This window comes from Cibotium barometz, chromosome 7 (genome assembly GCF_041138505.1).
Source record: "Cibotium barometz isolate CiBa-2024 chromosome 7, ASM4113850v1, whole genome shotgun sequence".
In the NCBI taxonomy this organism is placed as follows: domain Eukaryota; kingdom Viridiplantae; phylum Streptophyta; class Polypodiopsida; order Cyatheales; family Cibotiaceae; genus Cibotium; species Cibotium barometz.
The window spans coordinates 29,434,100-29,447,719 of NC_141052.1; the positions used below are offsets into that span (position 1 = coordinate 29,434,100).

At 48.6% G+C, this 13,620-nt stretch overlaps 1 protein-coding gene across 4 annotated transcripts in view; it reads right to left on the bottom strand.

Moving 5' to 3' along the window:
- Positions 1-998: 998 nt before the first annotated feature.
- The window catches only part of LOC147636870 (uncharacterized), a 32,770-nt gene continuing 20,148 nt past the window's right edge, over positions 999-13,620 (bottom strand). Inside the window, exons 3-5 of one of the 4 annotated variants that reach the window (XR_015266274.1) lie at positions 2,326-2,632; positions 1,433-1,664; positions 999-1,321 (exon numbers count right to left, since the gene is read on the bottom strand). Coding sequence is in view for 2 of the 4 variants with exons in the window: in XM_086800439.1 (XP_086656565.1) it covers positions 1,179-1,321; positions 2,326-2,632 (450 nt within the window). In the remaining 2 variants the exon portion in view is untranslated. Of the gene's footprint in view, positions 1,322-1,432; positions 1,917-2,325; positions 2,633-13,620 lie in introns of those variants that run through there. The other 3 variants (XR_015266275.1, XM_086800439.1, XM_086800440.1) reach the window with 3 other exon arrangements.

Genomic DNA, 13,620 nt, shown 5'->3' on the forward strand with positions numbered 1-13,620 from the left:
TGGAGATGTTTAGCAAGTATTTCTTCTCCATGGTCCCAATTCAACATGCAAAGATCAAAATAACCCTGGTGGACTACGTCCTAGGCCATTATAGAGCAGCATCTAGCTGTACCACCACTACGCAGATGGTTGTCCATAAGCAACTCCATTGTCTTAAGCTGCACAACAATGCAATAAATTGTCGCTCCGATCACTGAACGTTCCTTCTGCTTTTTCTACAAGTAAGCCAAGTGTATGATTTGTGAAAGCATTGGTCACTCTTCTACAAAAGGTGTGAAAGTAGGAAAGCTTTAAAATTTAACTTTACTAACCTTTTTTTTTTTTCGTACACACCCGGGGCCCACTCAAGTGGGTGGAGCCGATTTCTAACCTTATCCTGAATAATTTAACTTTACTAACCTTATCCTGAATAATTTAAGTAAACTTGATTTGCAAGTGCCAAGCACCCAGGATGGAGAGTCCCTTTATTCCATATTAATGAATGCATTAAATCCGTCCATACACCAAAATCGATTCACGTGTTCACACCAACGATCATGCATGACTTTCCCACAATGAGGACCCCTCTTTGCACATCCAAACCATAAATTTCCCATTATACAAAGCAGTGTCTTCAATTGCTTGTTCACAGGCTTTGCTGAATCATAGACATCTCCATCTAAACTCGTACCATTCACAATCCAGATGTGACATCATCACTGTAGTCCCTACTGGTGAAATTCAAACGAGAGGCCATGTCCTGCAGTATAACTACTGGTGACAACTCAACAAAATAGCTCTGAAGCCACCAGGGTATCTCTGGAACTACTCACATTGTCTTGGTAGTTGTTGCCACTCAAATATACATCAGCATCCAAAATTGTTGCCACTTTGAAGATACATCAGTCAAAGCAAAAGTTAATAGAAACTATGACAGCAATCATTTAAACTTGCAGTCACATGTATAGATTCACACATGTACATATACGTTTATGTATACGTACATACACATACACAACTTTAAAAAAACACAAACCTTAACAGAAGATTTAGACACCCTCCTTTTTTTCAGAAATCTTAAATACTTGGGCCCGTGAAGAATCTGCCCACTAATGGGCTCGGGGAAAATTTGCCATTTGTCAGTTTACTACATGAAGGCAGACCTTTATATATACATGGGCAGTTGTACAAAACCCAATTTAGCTTAAGGAAATGCCAACAGTTTTGCCCAACACCCAGAGCACCAAGCTCAACTGAATCATAAAAATCATTTGTAAATGGATCCGATCTAGAAGGAATCCAAAAATGCTGATACCAGTAGAACTGTGCTGCAGGTAAGTAACTGCCAATTCACAAGGACCAATGTAGCAGTTAAACATAAAGAATTACACCTTCTAGAGAAAGTTAGAAACAAGGCATTAGCACGCTACCAAAACAACCAAAAGAAGACTACCTAGGGTTTCAAAGGCATGCGACAGAGTTAGCACCACAACATCATGGTGTTATTGGAACTTCAGTGTAACTTTGACTTTTTTCAATATCCTTCCATCAATCTATCCCAATTGTTAATCCTAGAATGAAGAGTAACAATGATAACTCCACACTAGCCAATGCATAAACGAAACTCCGATCCAATATATATCCAAACAATGAGATTCCAGCTTGATCATGCTGTATGTACAATACTGAAATCGTCAAGCAAACAAAGCAGTTAGAGAAGAGAGCCTTACGTTTGGTCAGGACTTCCCTTAATGGTGTGTTTTGATGCCTGCCTAATCCATTTAATAAAAATACCAATGGAAATTTCAGGTTATTTCCTGACGTTGACAAAAGCCGAAGTCCAATCTTGACTCCATGACAGTTTACTCATAAAGCTTCAAATCTTCAACTCCATGCATAGCATAGACTACGCGCTATGGCATCCCTGCTCACCTCCTCTGCGCCCAAGAGTAGGTACCGGTTCATGCATAAACATATGTCATCTACTTAAGTAGACAAGCCTTCATAAATAAACCACTATATTGAGTTTCTATCACTTCTTCAGAGAGGCAGGGCAGACTCAGCCATGATGAAGGCTACGCGTGCACACACACATACACGTGCACACACATTCAAGCTGGTCGGCAAATGCACCAATTAACATAGAAAGAATTAGCAAAAACCACCTGGCCACAACTCATGAGTAGTCTGCATGTCAGAAAGATGATATGGCAGAAAGATAAACCAATGGAGAGTTCATGCTATTTCCCAAATTTAACAAAACCCGAAGTGCAATTGAGAATTTCTTTATCTTTCTTCTATGGACGATTATACACTATATTTAAGACAAACACACATGATGCTTACCAAAAGCCTGTCGCATCTGAAATGCAGCAAGATCGTTCTTTACATTTCCATTGGAGGTTGAGTACATGTTGAGGGCTGAGCTCAGATCATTGTCGTACTCTGCACCAGTAAGCTGATCTGATTCAACCCAACAAATTGAAGTGTGGTTTCTTGCCTCAGTATCCGGCACAGTCACTGTGTAGGTTTGGCATGTTGACATGGCATGCCATTGGCTCACTATGGAAACAATCCTTTGCGCCCTGTGAGTAATCCTGGCCGCTCCGTGCAAGCAGATCACAAACCCAATCAACTGAACTACTGAGCATACCTGCAAAGACTCTTTCAGTTTAGAGGCAAAGATATAGCACTCCGAAGAAGAAACCACAGCCATGCTTCATTACAATACAACCCAGACCGATGTGTCTACAGCTTACCAGAACGTCTGGATATATGGCTCTGACATGCATGAATCTCAAAGAAATGCATTTTTTCTCATAAAACTGGTGTGCAATTGCCATGTCAAAGAGTCGTGGCCCGTGACATCTAGTGTGGTGGTCCAGGAGGGTTTGTCATTGTTGGTGTGATAATGTTAAAGACTTCAGCTTATATCAGAGAGCTTGAGCTCCCTGCACCCCCCAAGCAGCACCACCCCCCGACACACATTGACGACTGTGCCCCCCAGCTTCCTCCTGCCCACACCATCCCCACTTCCTCGCCCTTGTGTTGCTTTTCCTTCTAACCTCGACTTTTCCTGAATTTAATGCATGTGAAATGTCCACGGGCTTTGGGGACGCTGGAAAATCCCAAGAACGGGCATGAAGCAAACAGTACGGGCGAATCTGTGCACTCATATATTTTATGAGTTTTACATGTGGTGAGTATGAAACCAAGCCCTTACTTTAATTATTATTGTAATGCATTCACACCTTGTAATGTATGGGCACTAAAGTGGCCATGAGCAAATGATGGAAGATAATGCGAAGGTACCAAGGTTATGTCAGAGAAATATAAGGGGGCTAGGTGCCTTTGTGCACTAAACTCTATAAACACAAGCGCAAAAGCATGTTTAATGGCCAAAAGATGCACATAAAATTCGCAAGACTCAGAGTGGGGTCTAAAATCCAAGCCAACAAAGATATCCTTCCAGGGCTCACCACCGGGAAGTAGGCCTCTAACAATCAACTTGCCCAGCACGGTACGGCTCTGAATAGCCGGGTCAATGAGGCCTAGCCCTCCTCTGCGACGAGGCTGAATAATCACTCTCCATGCCACCTTGGCCCTAGCTGGCCTCCCATCACTTCCAGCCCATAAGAAATTCCGGATCAATCACTGTACCTGGCCAATACATCCCTGAGAAAAGGCCCAGCACGAAGTGATGTACCACATGGTGGCAAGAAGTACCTGGTTCGCCACCACCACCCTACCTTCTAGGGAGAGCCTCGCCGAGCTCCAATATAGAAGCTTCTTCCGAATACTCAAAAGAAGTGGGACGAGCTGCTGCTCGGCAGGGGAAGATGCAATCCCTAAAGCCCGGTCTCCTGGGCGGAGAGAAAACTACTCATGGGCTTGGCGACGAATAGAAAGAGGTAAGGTGCCAAAGGACAGCCCTGTCCCGAGTGGGGGAGGGGGAATCTGTCGCCACGGGCTCCTTCAATGAGAACCTGGCTATGTGAGGCTGAGTAAAGTCCTGAGACTCCATGAATCCACTCCATGGGGAATCCCATCCAGCTCATAGTGCCCTCCAAAAAGCTCCAATCCACCCTATCATAAGCTTTCTCAAAGTCTAGGAGTAGCACAATGAGGTCCTCCTGGCCGAAGCTGTCACCTCCCAGAAGATAAAGATGTTGTCTGGAATGCTCCAATCCTGAAGAAGGTCCCCTCCAGAATGCTCCATTCCTAAAGATGTTGTCCAGAAGTCTGAGTGTTGTGGATCAAGTCTAGGAGAAAAGGTTGAAGTCTCCTGCTAACGGCCTTGGCCAAGATCTTATAGGCTGTCCCTAGAAGAGTGATGGGTCTCCACTATCGGATCTCCAATCTGTCACCACCCTCCTTGGGAATCAAGTGAATCAAGCCCTCTAAGAGACACCATCTCTCTTGCGACCCCACACCCACCTTGTGTACCCCCGCTTTGTGCTCACCCGCCTGCATCTTGTGCGCACACCATCCCGACTTGCACTCCCCACACCCTGCCTCGTGCACCTCCCGACCATACCCGACCTGCGCAACCCGCCCACACACCCCTTGCGCTTACGCACCCCCATACCCGCTTGTGCACCTCCCATCCCCTCGAATACCCCTCTTGCGCACCCCCACCTTGCCATACCCCAGCACCCCCGCCTTGGGACCCCCCCGTTTGCGCACCATACCCCCTTGCGCATACCTGATCACCCCCTCCTCAATTCCCCGCAGCCCTTCGGTGCCCCGATTCCTTGCCTCCTCCAACCACATTGCCTCATCAATCAGCACCTCAGCATCTTCTCTTCAATCCCTGCACACCTCCCCCTCCACCTCTCCTGTAGTCACCACCCTCTCTACCTCACCCACTGCTGCCCCCATCCCCCCTCACCCTCTCCGTGCTGAGGTTCTCACGCCTCCTACCTCTCCATCCAGGCAATCCTCCACCTCTAGGCGGGCACTCCAACCGCACCCTCAGCCCGAGCCTGCCTACTTCACTAGAGTGGCACGCCGTGCGGATGCTCCCCTCATCTCCATCGCTTCTGACAACGACATGCCAGTGGACGACATCAACATATCTTCTTCACCCACCACCACCCCAACCACCTCCTCTTACTCCGCTCCTCATGCCACCTCCGACAGCGAGGACGACTATCCCGCATACCTCCCTCGAGCTCGGGCACATCCTCTTTCCGCCTCATCCCCCGTGTCCTCTCCTTTGAAGTCACCCCTTTTCCCATCACCCCACACCACACCTCCAACCACTACTCCTTTCAGATCCAATTCCACGAGCCCCACCTTTCCCATGTCCGCCTGTCACCACTCTCTTCACCTCCACTCAGCTCACCTCTCTTGGGTTGACAAGCCTCGCCTCCTTGCCCCTTCCCACTAGCGACCCCTCCCTTCAAAGAGTGCATAGAGCAGAAGCAAAGGGGCACTAGAGTGTGCTGAATAGAGACTGCAATACAGAGAGAGATATGGAGCAACTATGCTGAATATACTAAAGCAAAACAGTCCCAAACAAGAGACACAGATAGTCTCATAAGTGAGGGAGCAAAATATGTACAAGACTGAATGAGACATGAGAGGCCAGCACCACCTATTTATAGGCGAGGTATGCTGGCCGACTGGGACAGAGAATGCTGGCCGACTGGAGCATGTGTGCTGGCCAACTGGTAAATACCAAAAATGAGCATAAACGGGGGATGAATGTGCTAACGCCCCCTCTCAGCACCAGATGCTGAACAAACTCCGAGAAGCCGAAGATGAGGAGCCAAGGAAGGCTGAGAAACCGGCTTGGTGAACAAATCTGCAGCATTCTCCGCCGCTGCTGAAGGACAATACTCCAAACACAAATCTCTAGCAAGAACCCGTTCACGAACATAGTGATACTGTATCTCAATGTGTTTCATACGAGCATGAAACATAGGGTTCTTGGCAATGGCGATGCAACTCTGATTGTCACACCAAAGAAGAGTAGATCCGGTAGGAGGACTGCCGAGCTCCTCCAATAATCTCCACAACCATATCACCTCACATGCAGCATAACAAACCGCACGGTACTCCGCCTCTGTAGAGGAAAGCACCATAGTAGGCTGCTTTTTACTGTTCCATGAAATAGCTCCAGACCTGAGTGTAAAAACACAACTAGTGGTCGAACGCCTGGATCTCCAGCCCAATCTGACAGACCATCCAACAAGAGTGCATCCTTGGCCATAGAAGATGCCAAAGTCCAGAGTGCCACACAAATACCAAAGAACTCTAAGAGCACACCGCCAATGCTGCTGATGGGGTTTGGATGAGAAAGAACTCAATAAACTGACTGCGAAACATATGTCCAATCGGGAGTAGGTCAACCAAACTAAACAAACGACGAGAGCCCAATACTGTCCCTAATCAATCCTTGGAGAAGCATCAAGTAGAGAAAGCTTCTCACTAACATCCATAGGAGAAGATACTGGTCTGCACCCAGTCATCTAAAATCTGTTGAGAATCTCTTGTGTGTACTTCTGTTGAGAGAAGAAAATGCACTTCGAGGTCTGCCAAATCTCAAAGCCAAGAAAATAATGCAGAAGGCCAAGATCCGTCATCTCAAACTCTGTCTCCAAAGCATCCATGACAGAATGGATCCTAACAAAATAAGAACCTGTAAAGATGAGGTCAACAACATAGACCACAATGATAACAATCAACCCCCTCTCAAAGAGGATATAAAGGTTCAAATCTGCATGAGAACGGCGCAGGCCGAGCTTCTGAAAGAACTCATCAATCTGCTGGTACCAAGCCCGCGGAGCCTGCTTCAGACCATATAAAGCCTTCTTCAGCCGGTACACCTGATCTTGTTTGCCTGGAACAACAAATCCCGGCGGTTGATCAACATAAACCTCCTATGTAAGCTCTCCATTCAGGAAAGCCGACTTGACGTCCATCTGGAAAACGGGCCATCTATGATGACCTGCAAGAGCAAGAACGGTGTGAATGGTAGTCACCCCGGCTGCCAGAGCAAAGGTCTCATCGAAGTCGACTCCAGGGTGCTGAGCATAACCCTTGGCAACCAACCTCACCTTGTGTGCTTGTCCAAGCTGCCATCAGCTCGGAACTTCGATTTGAAGATCCAACGCACACCAATCACCTTATGGTGCAGTGGCCTAGGCACTAAAATTCAAGTGCCATTCTGTTCGATAGCATCCAGCTCTGCCTGCATAGCACGACGCCAAGGCTCATGTGAAAGAGCGTCGTCCATAGAAGTGGGATCAGAAGGACCATTAATGATAGAGGACATGAGAGCATAAGTAACAAACATGTTGCCCTCATGAATTTGTTTCCCTATAACTCTGGAAGAACACCGAAGAGAACCAAGTGGAGGAGCAAAAGGAAGCTCACGTAACCCAGAATCACGAACTGTCTGATAATACCATCCAAGCACAGATCTGCTCGAACTAGCTGGAGGAAGAGCAGAGTCATCATCATCTGACTGAGAATCCACAACTGGAGGTGGAATAGAAGTAGTGGGAGGAGGAGGAGGAGGAGGAGGCGGAGACAGAGGTGGAGGAAGAAGAAGTTCACCACCCCCCTCTGAAGATGTAGGAGTCTCATCGAACACCACATCACGGCTTACAACAACTCTGCCGGCCTGAGGATCATAAAGACGATATGCCTTGGACACAGTGCTGTATCCGAGAAAAGTCATGCGCTGAGACTTCGAGTCCAACTTGGAGCGATGCTCCTTAGGCACAGCTGTGTTATGTTCCATTCTTGAGTTTGTGTGAGTGCGTAGTGAAGTGGGACAGAGAGGTTGCCATCTCCCGAGCCTGTGCCAACTCCTGAGGGTATACTGCCTTAGAGAGGACCCTAGTGATTTCAGTGATTTCTAGTGTGCTGACACGTCGGGCAACCGAGTACGCTACAGTTGTTGCTGGGGCAGCTGGCGAAATCCCTTAACTTAAATAACAATCCTCATCTTTGTGCCTGTTCTTCTCGCAGCAAGTGCAGTCCCCACACCGGTAACAGAGCGGTTCTGAGCTGGGCACAAATGAGTTGGACGGTTGGGAGCGGGAGGAACCACCATAGATCTGGGTGCCACAGGTGGAGTGAAGATAAGAGGGGGAAGGTAGGTTGCTGGGGAAGTGGGTTGTGGGGGGTAGGTGGGAGAAGGAGCCGATTGAGGGCAGCTGGGGAAAGCAACAGGCTAATATTGTAGTGTGGTGGGAGAGACTAATCCATAGGGAGTGGCATAGTGGCCAGTAGGAGCAGTAGGAGGGTTCGGACTAGGAAACTGTTGTTGTTGCTGATGCAGCTCACAGAACCCCTTAATATAATAACAGTCCTTATTTTCATGCCCGCTCTTCTTGCAGAAAGAGCAGTACTTCCTCTTGGAACGTCCTGGAGATTGACAGTGCACACCAGAGGCCCTTTTTACACTTCACCTGAGCCACTGGGGATCATCTTGTGTTGTTGTGGCAAGGAGGTGTAGATCCCACCTCTCGTTCAAACATGAGGCATGCATTTTCTAGTAGGGATGCTACCTCCTGGAACTTCAACAAGGTGGTAACTGACCTACCCTCACGGCAGAGTGGTCTGGGTCAAGGCCTGCATCACCCATTGGCGAACCATGACATCACCTGGATAGGCCGGCAGTGGGACCACCAAATGGTGGTCTGTGTCATGAGCTCCGCCACGCTCTCTCCAGGAAGGAGTGGGAGTTTTCTCTTCATAGTTGCCAGCAGACTCGAAGGTGCAGAGAAAGGTGTCCCATAAAGTGGCCTAGTCTGCAAAATGATCTGCTGGGAACTGGTTGAACCACTTATCTGCAGAGCCTGCCAAGGTGGATGGGAAGAGCACCACATAGGCGTGTTCGAGGTCCAACCCTTGGTTCCTGCACATGGCCAAGAAGCGCCACACATGGTCATCGACATCTTCCATGGTGGAACCTTTGAAAGTGGGGAGTTTGACGTTGACCCGACATAACACCATGGCTAAGGGCTCTGGATTTGGTCAGTTACCACCACATCCAGAGCCCTGGTTGTTCACAAGATAGGGTTACCTAGATGTATTGTTGGCATGGGCAGAGAAGGGGGAGGCACTGCTAGAAGGTACAAAATGGATTGGCCTTGATTGTTCCCAGGATTAGGATTACCTAGATGTACTGTTGCCATGGACAGAGGAGGGGGAGGCACTTCTACAAGGTACAAAATGGATTGGCCTCCTACGGCTATAGAGACATACTGAGAGAGGAGTTTTGATTGGACTCACCAGATTAGCACGGGAACGTGTATTGGGCATACAGAGGGTAAGACCCGAAGTTTCAAGTGTCTCACTGGGCATGCCAAATTTTTAGTGTACTTGTAGCAGACTTGACTGCCCGGTACACTAAAGGAGAAAGAAGATGGGTCCGAGTAGTGGATGGTATGGCCTAGGGAGTCGCAACATAGAAGTTTACTCAGATGACCACACTTAAGCTCTCTCATTCAATGAACATTATAGACAAGATAACAAGACACAATGGAGTGCACATTACTTTGGGCTCAAACCATTAACCTCTCATCACTGTTACAAGGCTACTCACTGCACCATGCACACTCAGCAGTGGTCGCAGTGAGAGAGTCTGACACAGACTCTGCACTACAAAAAGCCAAATGGGAAGACACAAGACGTAGTACACTCAACTGGTACAACAATGACTCAAGTGCTCAATAGAGAGAATTGCAAGATCAGCCCCACTCCCCACTGTGGAGAATCCTTTTGTAAGCCTGGAGAGACCGGTTGGTGAGCACCGCCAGCAGTGACTACGGTGGATTTAATGTCGAGGCATGCCACTGAAGTAGCCTTTGAATGACCGTCTGTATGATTGATTCCTTTTGGGTCTGCTTGATGTCCCTTAGGAGTTCCTGGAGAGACCGGTTGGTGAGCACCGCCAGCAGTGACTACAGTGGATTTAATGTCGAGGCATGCCACTGAAGTAGCCTTTGAATGACTGCCTGTATGATTGATTCCTTTTGGGTCTGCTTGATGTCCCTTAGGAGTTCCCACTAGACACTTAGGAGTTCCCAATCCACTTGCGTGCTGGGCATCCTTGGTGGCTACACGTATTGACAAGATTCCCCTAGGAGCGGATGTGTAAATAGGGAGTCCAGAAGGTTAGACCAATGGATGAGGTGGTCAATGTGAATAGGATTGCGTTAATGGAGGTGCTAGTGGGCTAAGGCCTAGAGGGTTTGACCTTGGAAAAGACATTGGCCACATGGCAACCATTGGACAAAGGGGACACGAGAGACAAATGATTAGGGTAGCTGTTTTTGTGCATTGTACGTAATCAACCACCTATAATATGAAACAAATCATGGGGTTGCAATAAATCATGGCCAAGTCTCAGTCCGATGGGAAAATGTAGCAGACCCGGTTGCCCGTTGCGTCGGCACACCGAAGATCACTAGGGTCTCTCTAGGGCAATATGCCCTCGGGAGTTGGCACAGGCTAGGGATATGGCAACCTCTCTATCAAATCCCCATAGATCTCCTCGTGGAACACTCCTGGTACGAGACTCGAAACCTGCAAACAAACAAACAAGAAGGGGGTGCATGCCTGACTCACCTCCCAACCATGACAGCCGTGGGGCAAGCCCACAGTCTTGGCTATCCCCACCGAGCCACCAGCTAAGCTAACTAGGTTGACGTACCGACCAATCTCCACCTCGCGACGTCCCATACCGTCACGAAGCTACCCTCGCGGGCCTCGAGATTGTTGCCGGCCTCGGCTGCGTAAAGCAGGTGCACGTCTGCACTAGATCCAGGCTCCAGACCATAGAGCTCTCACAAATCACGCGACTCTATATGACTAATGACTAACCTTGGCCACCCTTTTATAGGCTCTTGGCCGGGCGTCCACACTTGGGTGCCCGCCCGTCCATACTTGGGTGCCCGCCCGTTAGTCTATCCCTAACTCAGCTCGCCAATCAGCCTGCCTAGCTCCAAGCTTCCCCGAACGTCGAAGCTAGACCTGCCACTTATGTAGCCAAGTGTCCACGATCTCCATGGTACGCTGCTTTTGCTCGCCCCCGAACGGTTCTGGAGTAATATTGGGGCCTAAAGCAGAGGCCAAGGTATCCATACCCGAAAGAGTAGAGAGGGTAGTGGTCAAGAGAGAGATGGAGTTCTGCAAGGCTTGCATCTGGGCGGCAATTATTGCCTGACGTTCCGAAGAAGAAGCTTCGAGAGCAACTTTGAACTCTTGGAAATCTGATTTTGACACATAATCGTCAAAAAGATCAGCATCGTTATCTTCCATAGCGTTTGACAAGGGGCTCCAACTCCGATTCTTGGGTCAACATCGTGAAGAGGGCAAGTGGAGAGAAAATTCGATCTTTGCACAATAAAAGTGCGAGGGAACTTGAGAGCTTGAGAGCTTGAAAACTTGAGAGATGTGTGGCAAGAAGCCCACTTAAGGGATTTATATAACTGTCCCCAAAAGCTACTTGAGATTTTGCTTTTGTGTTTATATATATATATATATATATATATATATATATATATATATATATATATGGATATATATATTCTGCTTTAAAAAAAACAAACACCTTTAAAGCTTGGAGGGGGCCTTTAAACTCTTTTAAAAAAATTTAAACTAAAAAAAACCAAAAGCGCCCAAATCAGCGAATGCTTTTTCTGTTTTTTTTTTCTCCCCCCTCCTAGATTTAGCGCTGCCAGCTGTATGCTGCCGTCGCCACCTTTCTGCTGTCGCTTGCTTTCCTGCCGTCGGCGCCTGAGTTCGCACTGGTGGCCTGCATTGGCTTGTGCCAGCCTACGCCTGGGCTTGGCCGCCTGGCTGCGTAGGCCTAGGCGCCCGCCAGCCTGGCCGCCTGCGTGGGCCTGCGCCAGCCTACGCCTGAGCTTGGTCGCCTGGCTGCATAGGCCTAGGCGTCCGCCAGCCTGGCTGCTTGCGTGGGCATGGCTGCCTACAAGTTCCGATAGCCCACGACTAGCACGAACATGCGGCCCCGCATAGTCAATCGATCACTTCTCTCGCTCTCTCTCTCTTTCTCGTTCAACCCAAAAGCAAACATGCTTTTTTTTTTCTGTTTTCTCTCTGCAGTTCGTGCGACTGCACAAACATCTTCAGCCTTCTTCTGGCAAAGCAAACAACCCTACCATCTACCTACACCCTCATCATGGGTTTCCTATGATGAAAAAACAACATACTGAATCTGAAAAACAGCAGTATGCACAGAAAACACAGCAAGCTTTTTGAACACATACCTTACTTTCGACATCTTCTCTACCTACCAACTTGCTTGTTCACGAGGCACGCTCTGATACCACTGTCAAATCCCCACAGATCTCCTCGTGGAACGCTCCTGGTACGAGACTCGAAACCTGCAAACAAACAAACAACAAGGGGGTGTAGGCCCGACTCACCTCCCAACCATGACAGCCGTGGGCAAGCCCACAGTCTTGGCTGTCCCCACCGAGCCACGAGCTGAGCTAACTAGGTTGACGTACCGACCAATCTCCACCTCACGACGTCCCATACCGCCACGAAGCTACCCTCGCGGGCCTCGAGATTGCTGCCAACCTCGGCTGCGTAAAGCAGGTGCACATCTGCACTAGATCCAGGCTCCAGACCATAGAGCTCTCACAAATCACGCGAGACTCTATATGACTAATGACTAACCTTGGCCACCCTTTTATAGGCTCTTGGCCGGTCATCAGGCGTCCACACTTGGGTGCCCGCCCGTTAGTCTATCCCTAACTCAGCTCGCCAATCAGCCTGCCTAGCTCCAAGCTTCCCCAAACCTCGAAGCTAGTCTTGTGTGCGTGTAGCACACGGTAGATACACACTGTGCACATGACACTCTCTGTCCCACTCCACTACGCACTCACACAGACTCGAGAACAGAACACCACACAAGAACTACCTAGAGTGACATGCATGCAACACAAGACGGAAGTAGGCAAGAGTTGGGACACCACAAAACCATGTATTGCATTGGGGATCCCCTCTGAGTACACCAAAGTCTCTCTATATACAATGGGCGTGGCCCCTTGGGCTATCACAAGCCAAGTGCTAAAAGTGGTCATTGATAGATGCCGTTGGAGAAGGTGAGAGGCATCGAGCACAAGTAGGTGAGCACCGCTTCGTCGGTGAAGTGGTAGCCAGACTTGGCGAGTGGGGCCGCTGGAGATTCCCACCTTGTGTGACTGGTGGGTGACATTGTGGGTGCCCCCGAGGTTCACGAACTTGGGGTGCCCGATCTTGGGGGTTCACGAGCTTGAGGTGCCTGACGTTGGGGGTGCCCGACCACTTGCAATGAGGGTGGCTACAGAAAACAAAGAGGGTGAATTAGGTTTTGGAGGATATGCTTCGTGCATACCTCTACAAAAGACCATCAAATTGGCAGACGTACATCCAGATGGTCGAGTTTGCCTATAATAGTGTGGCTATTGGTTATAGTATGTTTATGTTGGTGTACGGACATCAACCTAGATCTCCGGTAACTATGGGATGTAAGGGTATTCAAATTTCAAATTGATGCGGCTAGAGATTTCTTAGTAGACATGCAGGAAATGCTAGTCAGTGCACATGAGATGCTATCAGGAGTGCACAAGATCGTGCACATCTTTATGCTGATAGGCAACATTCATC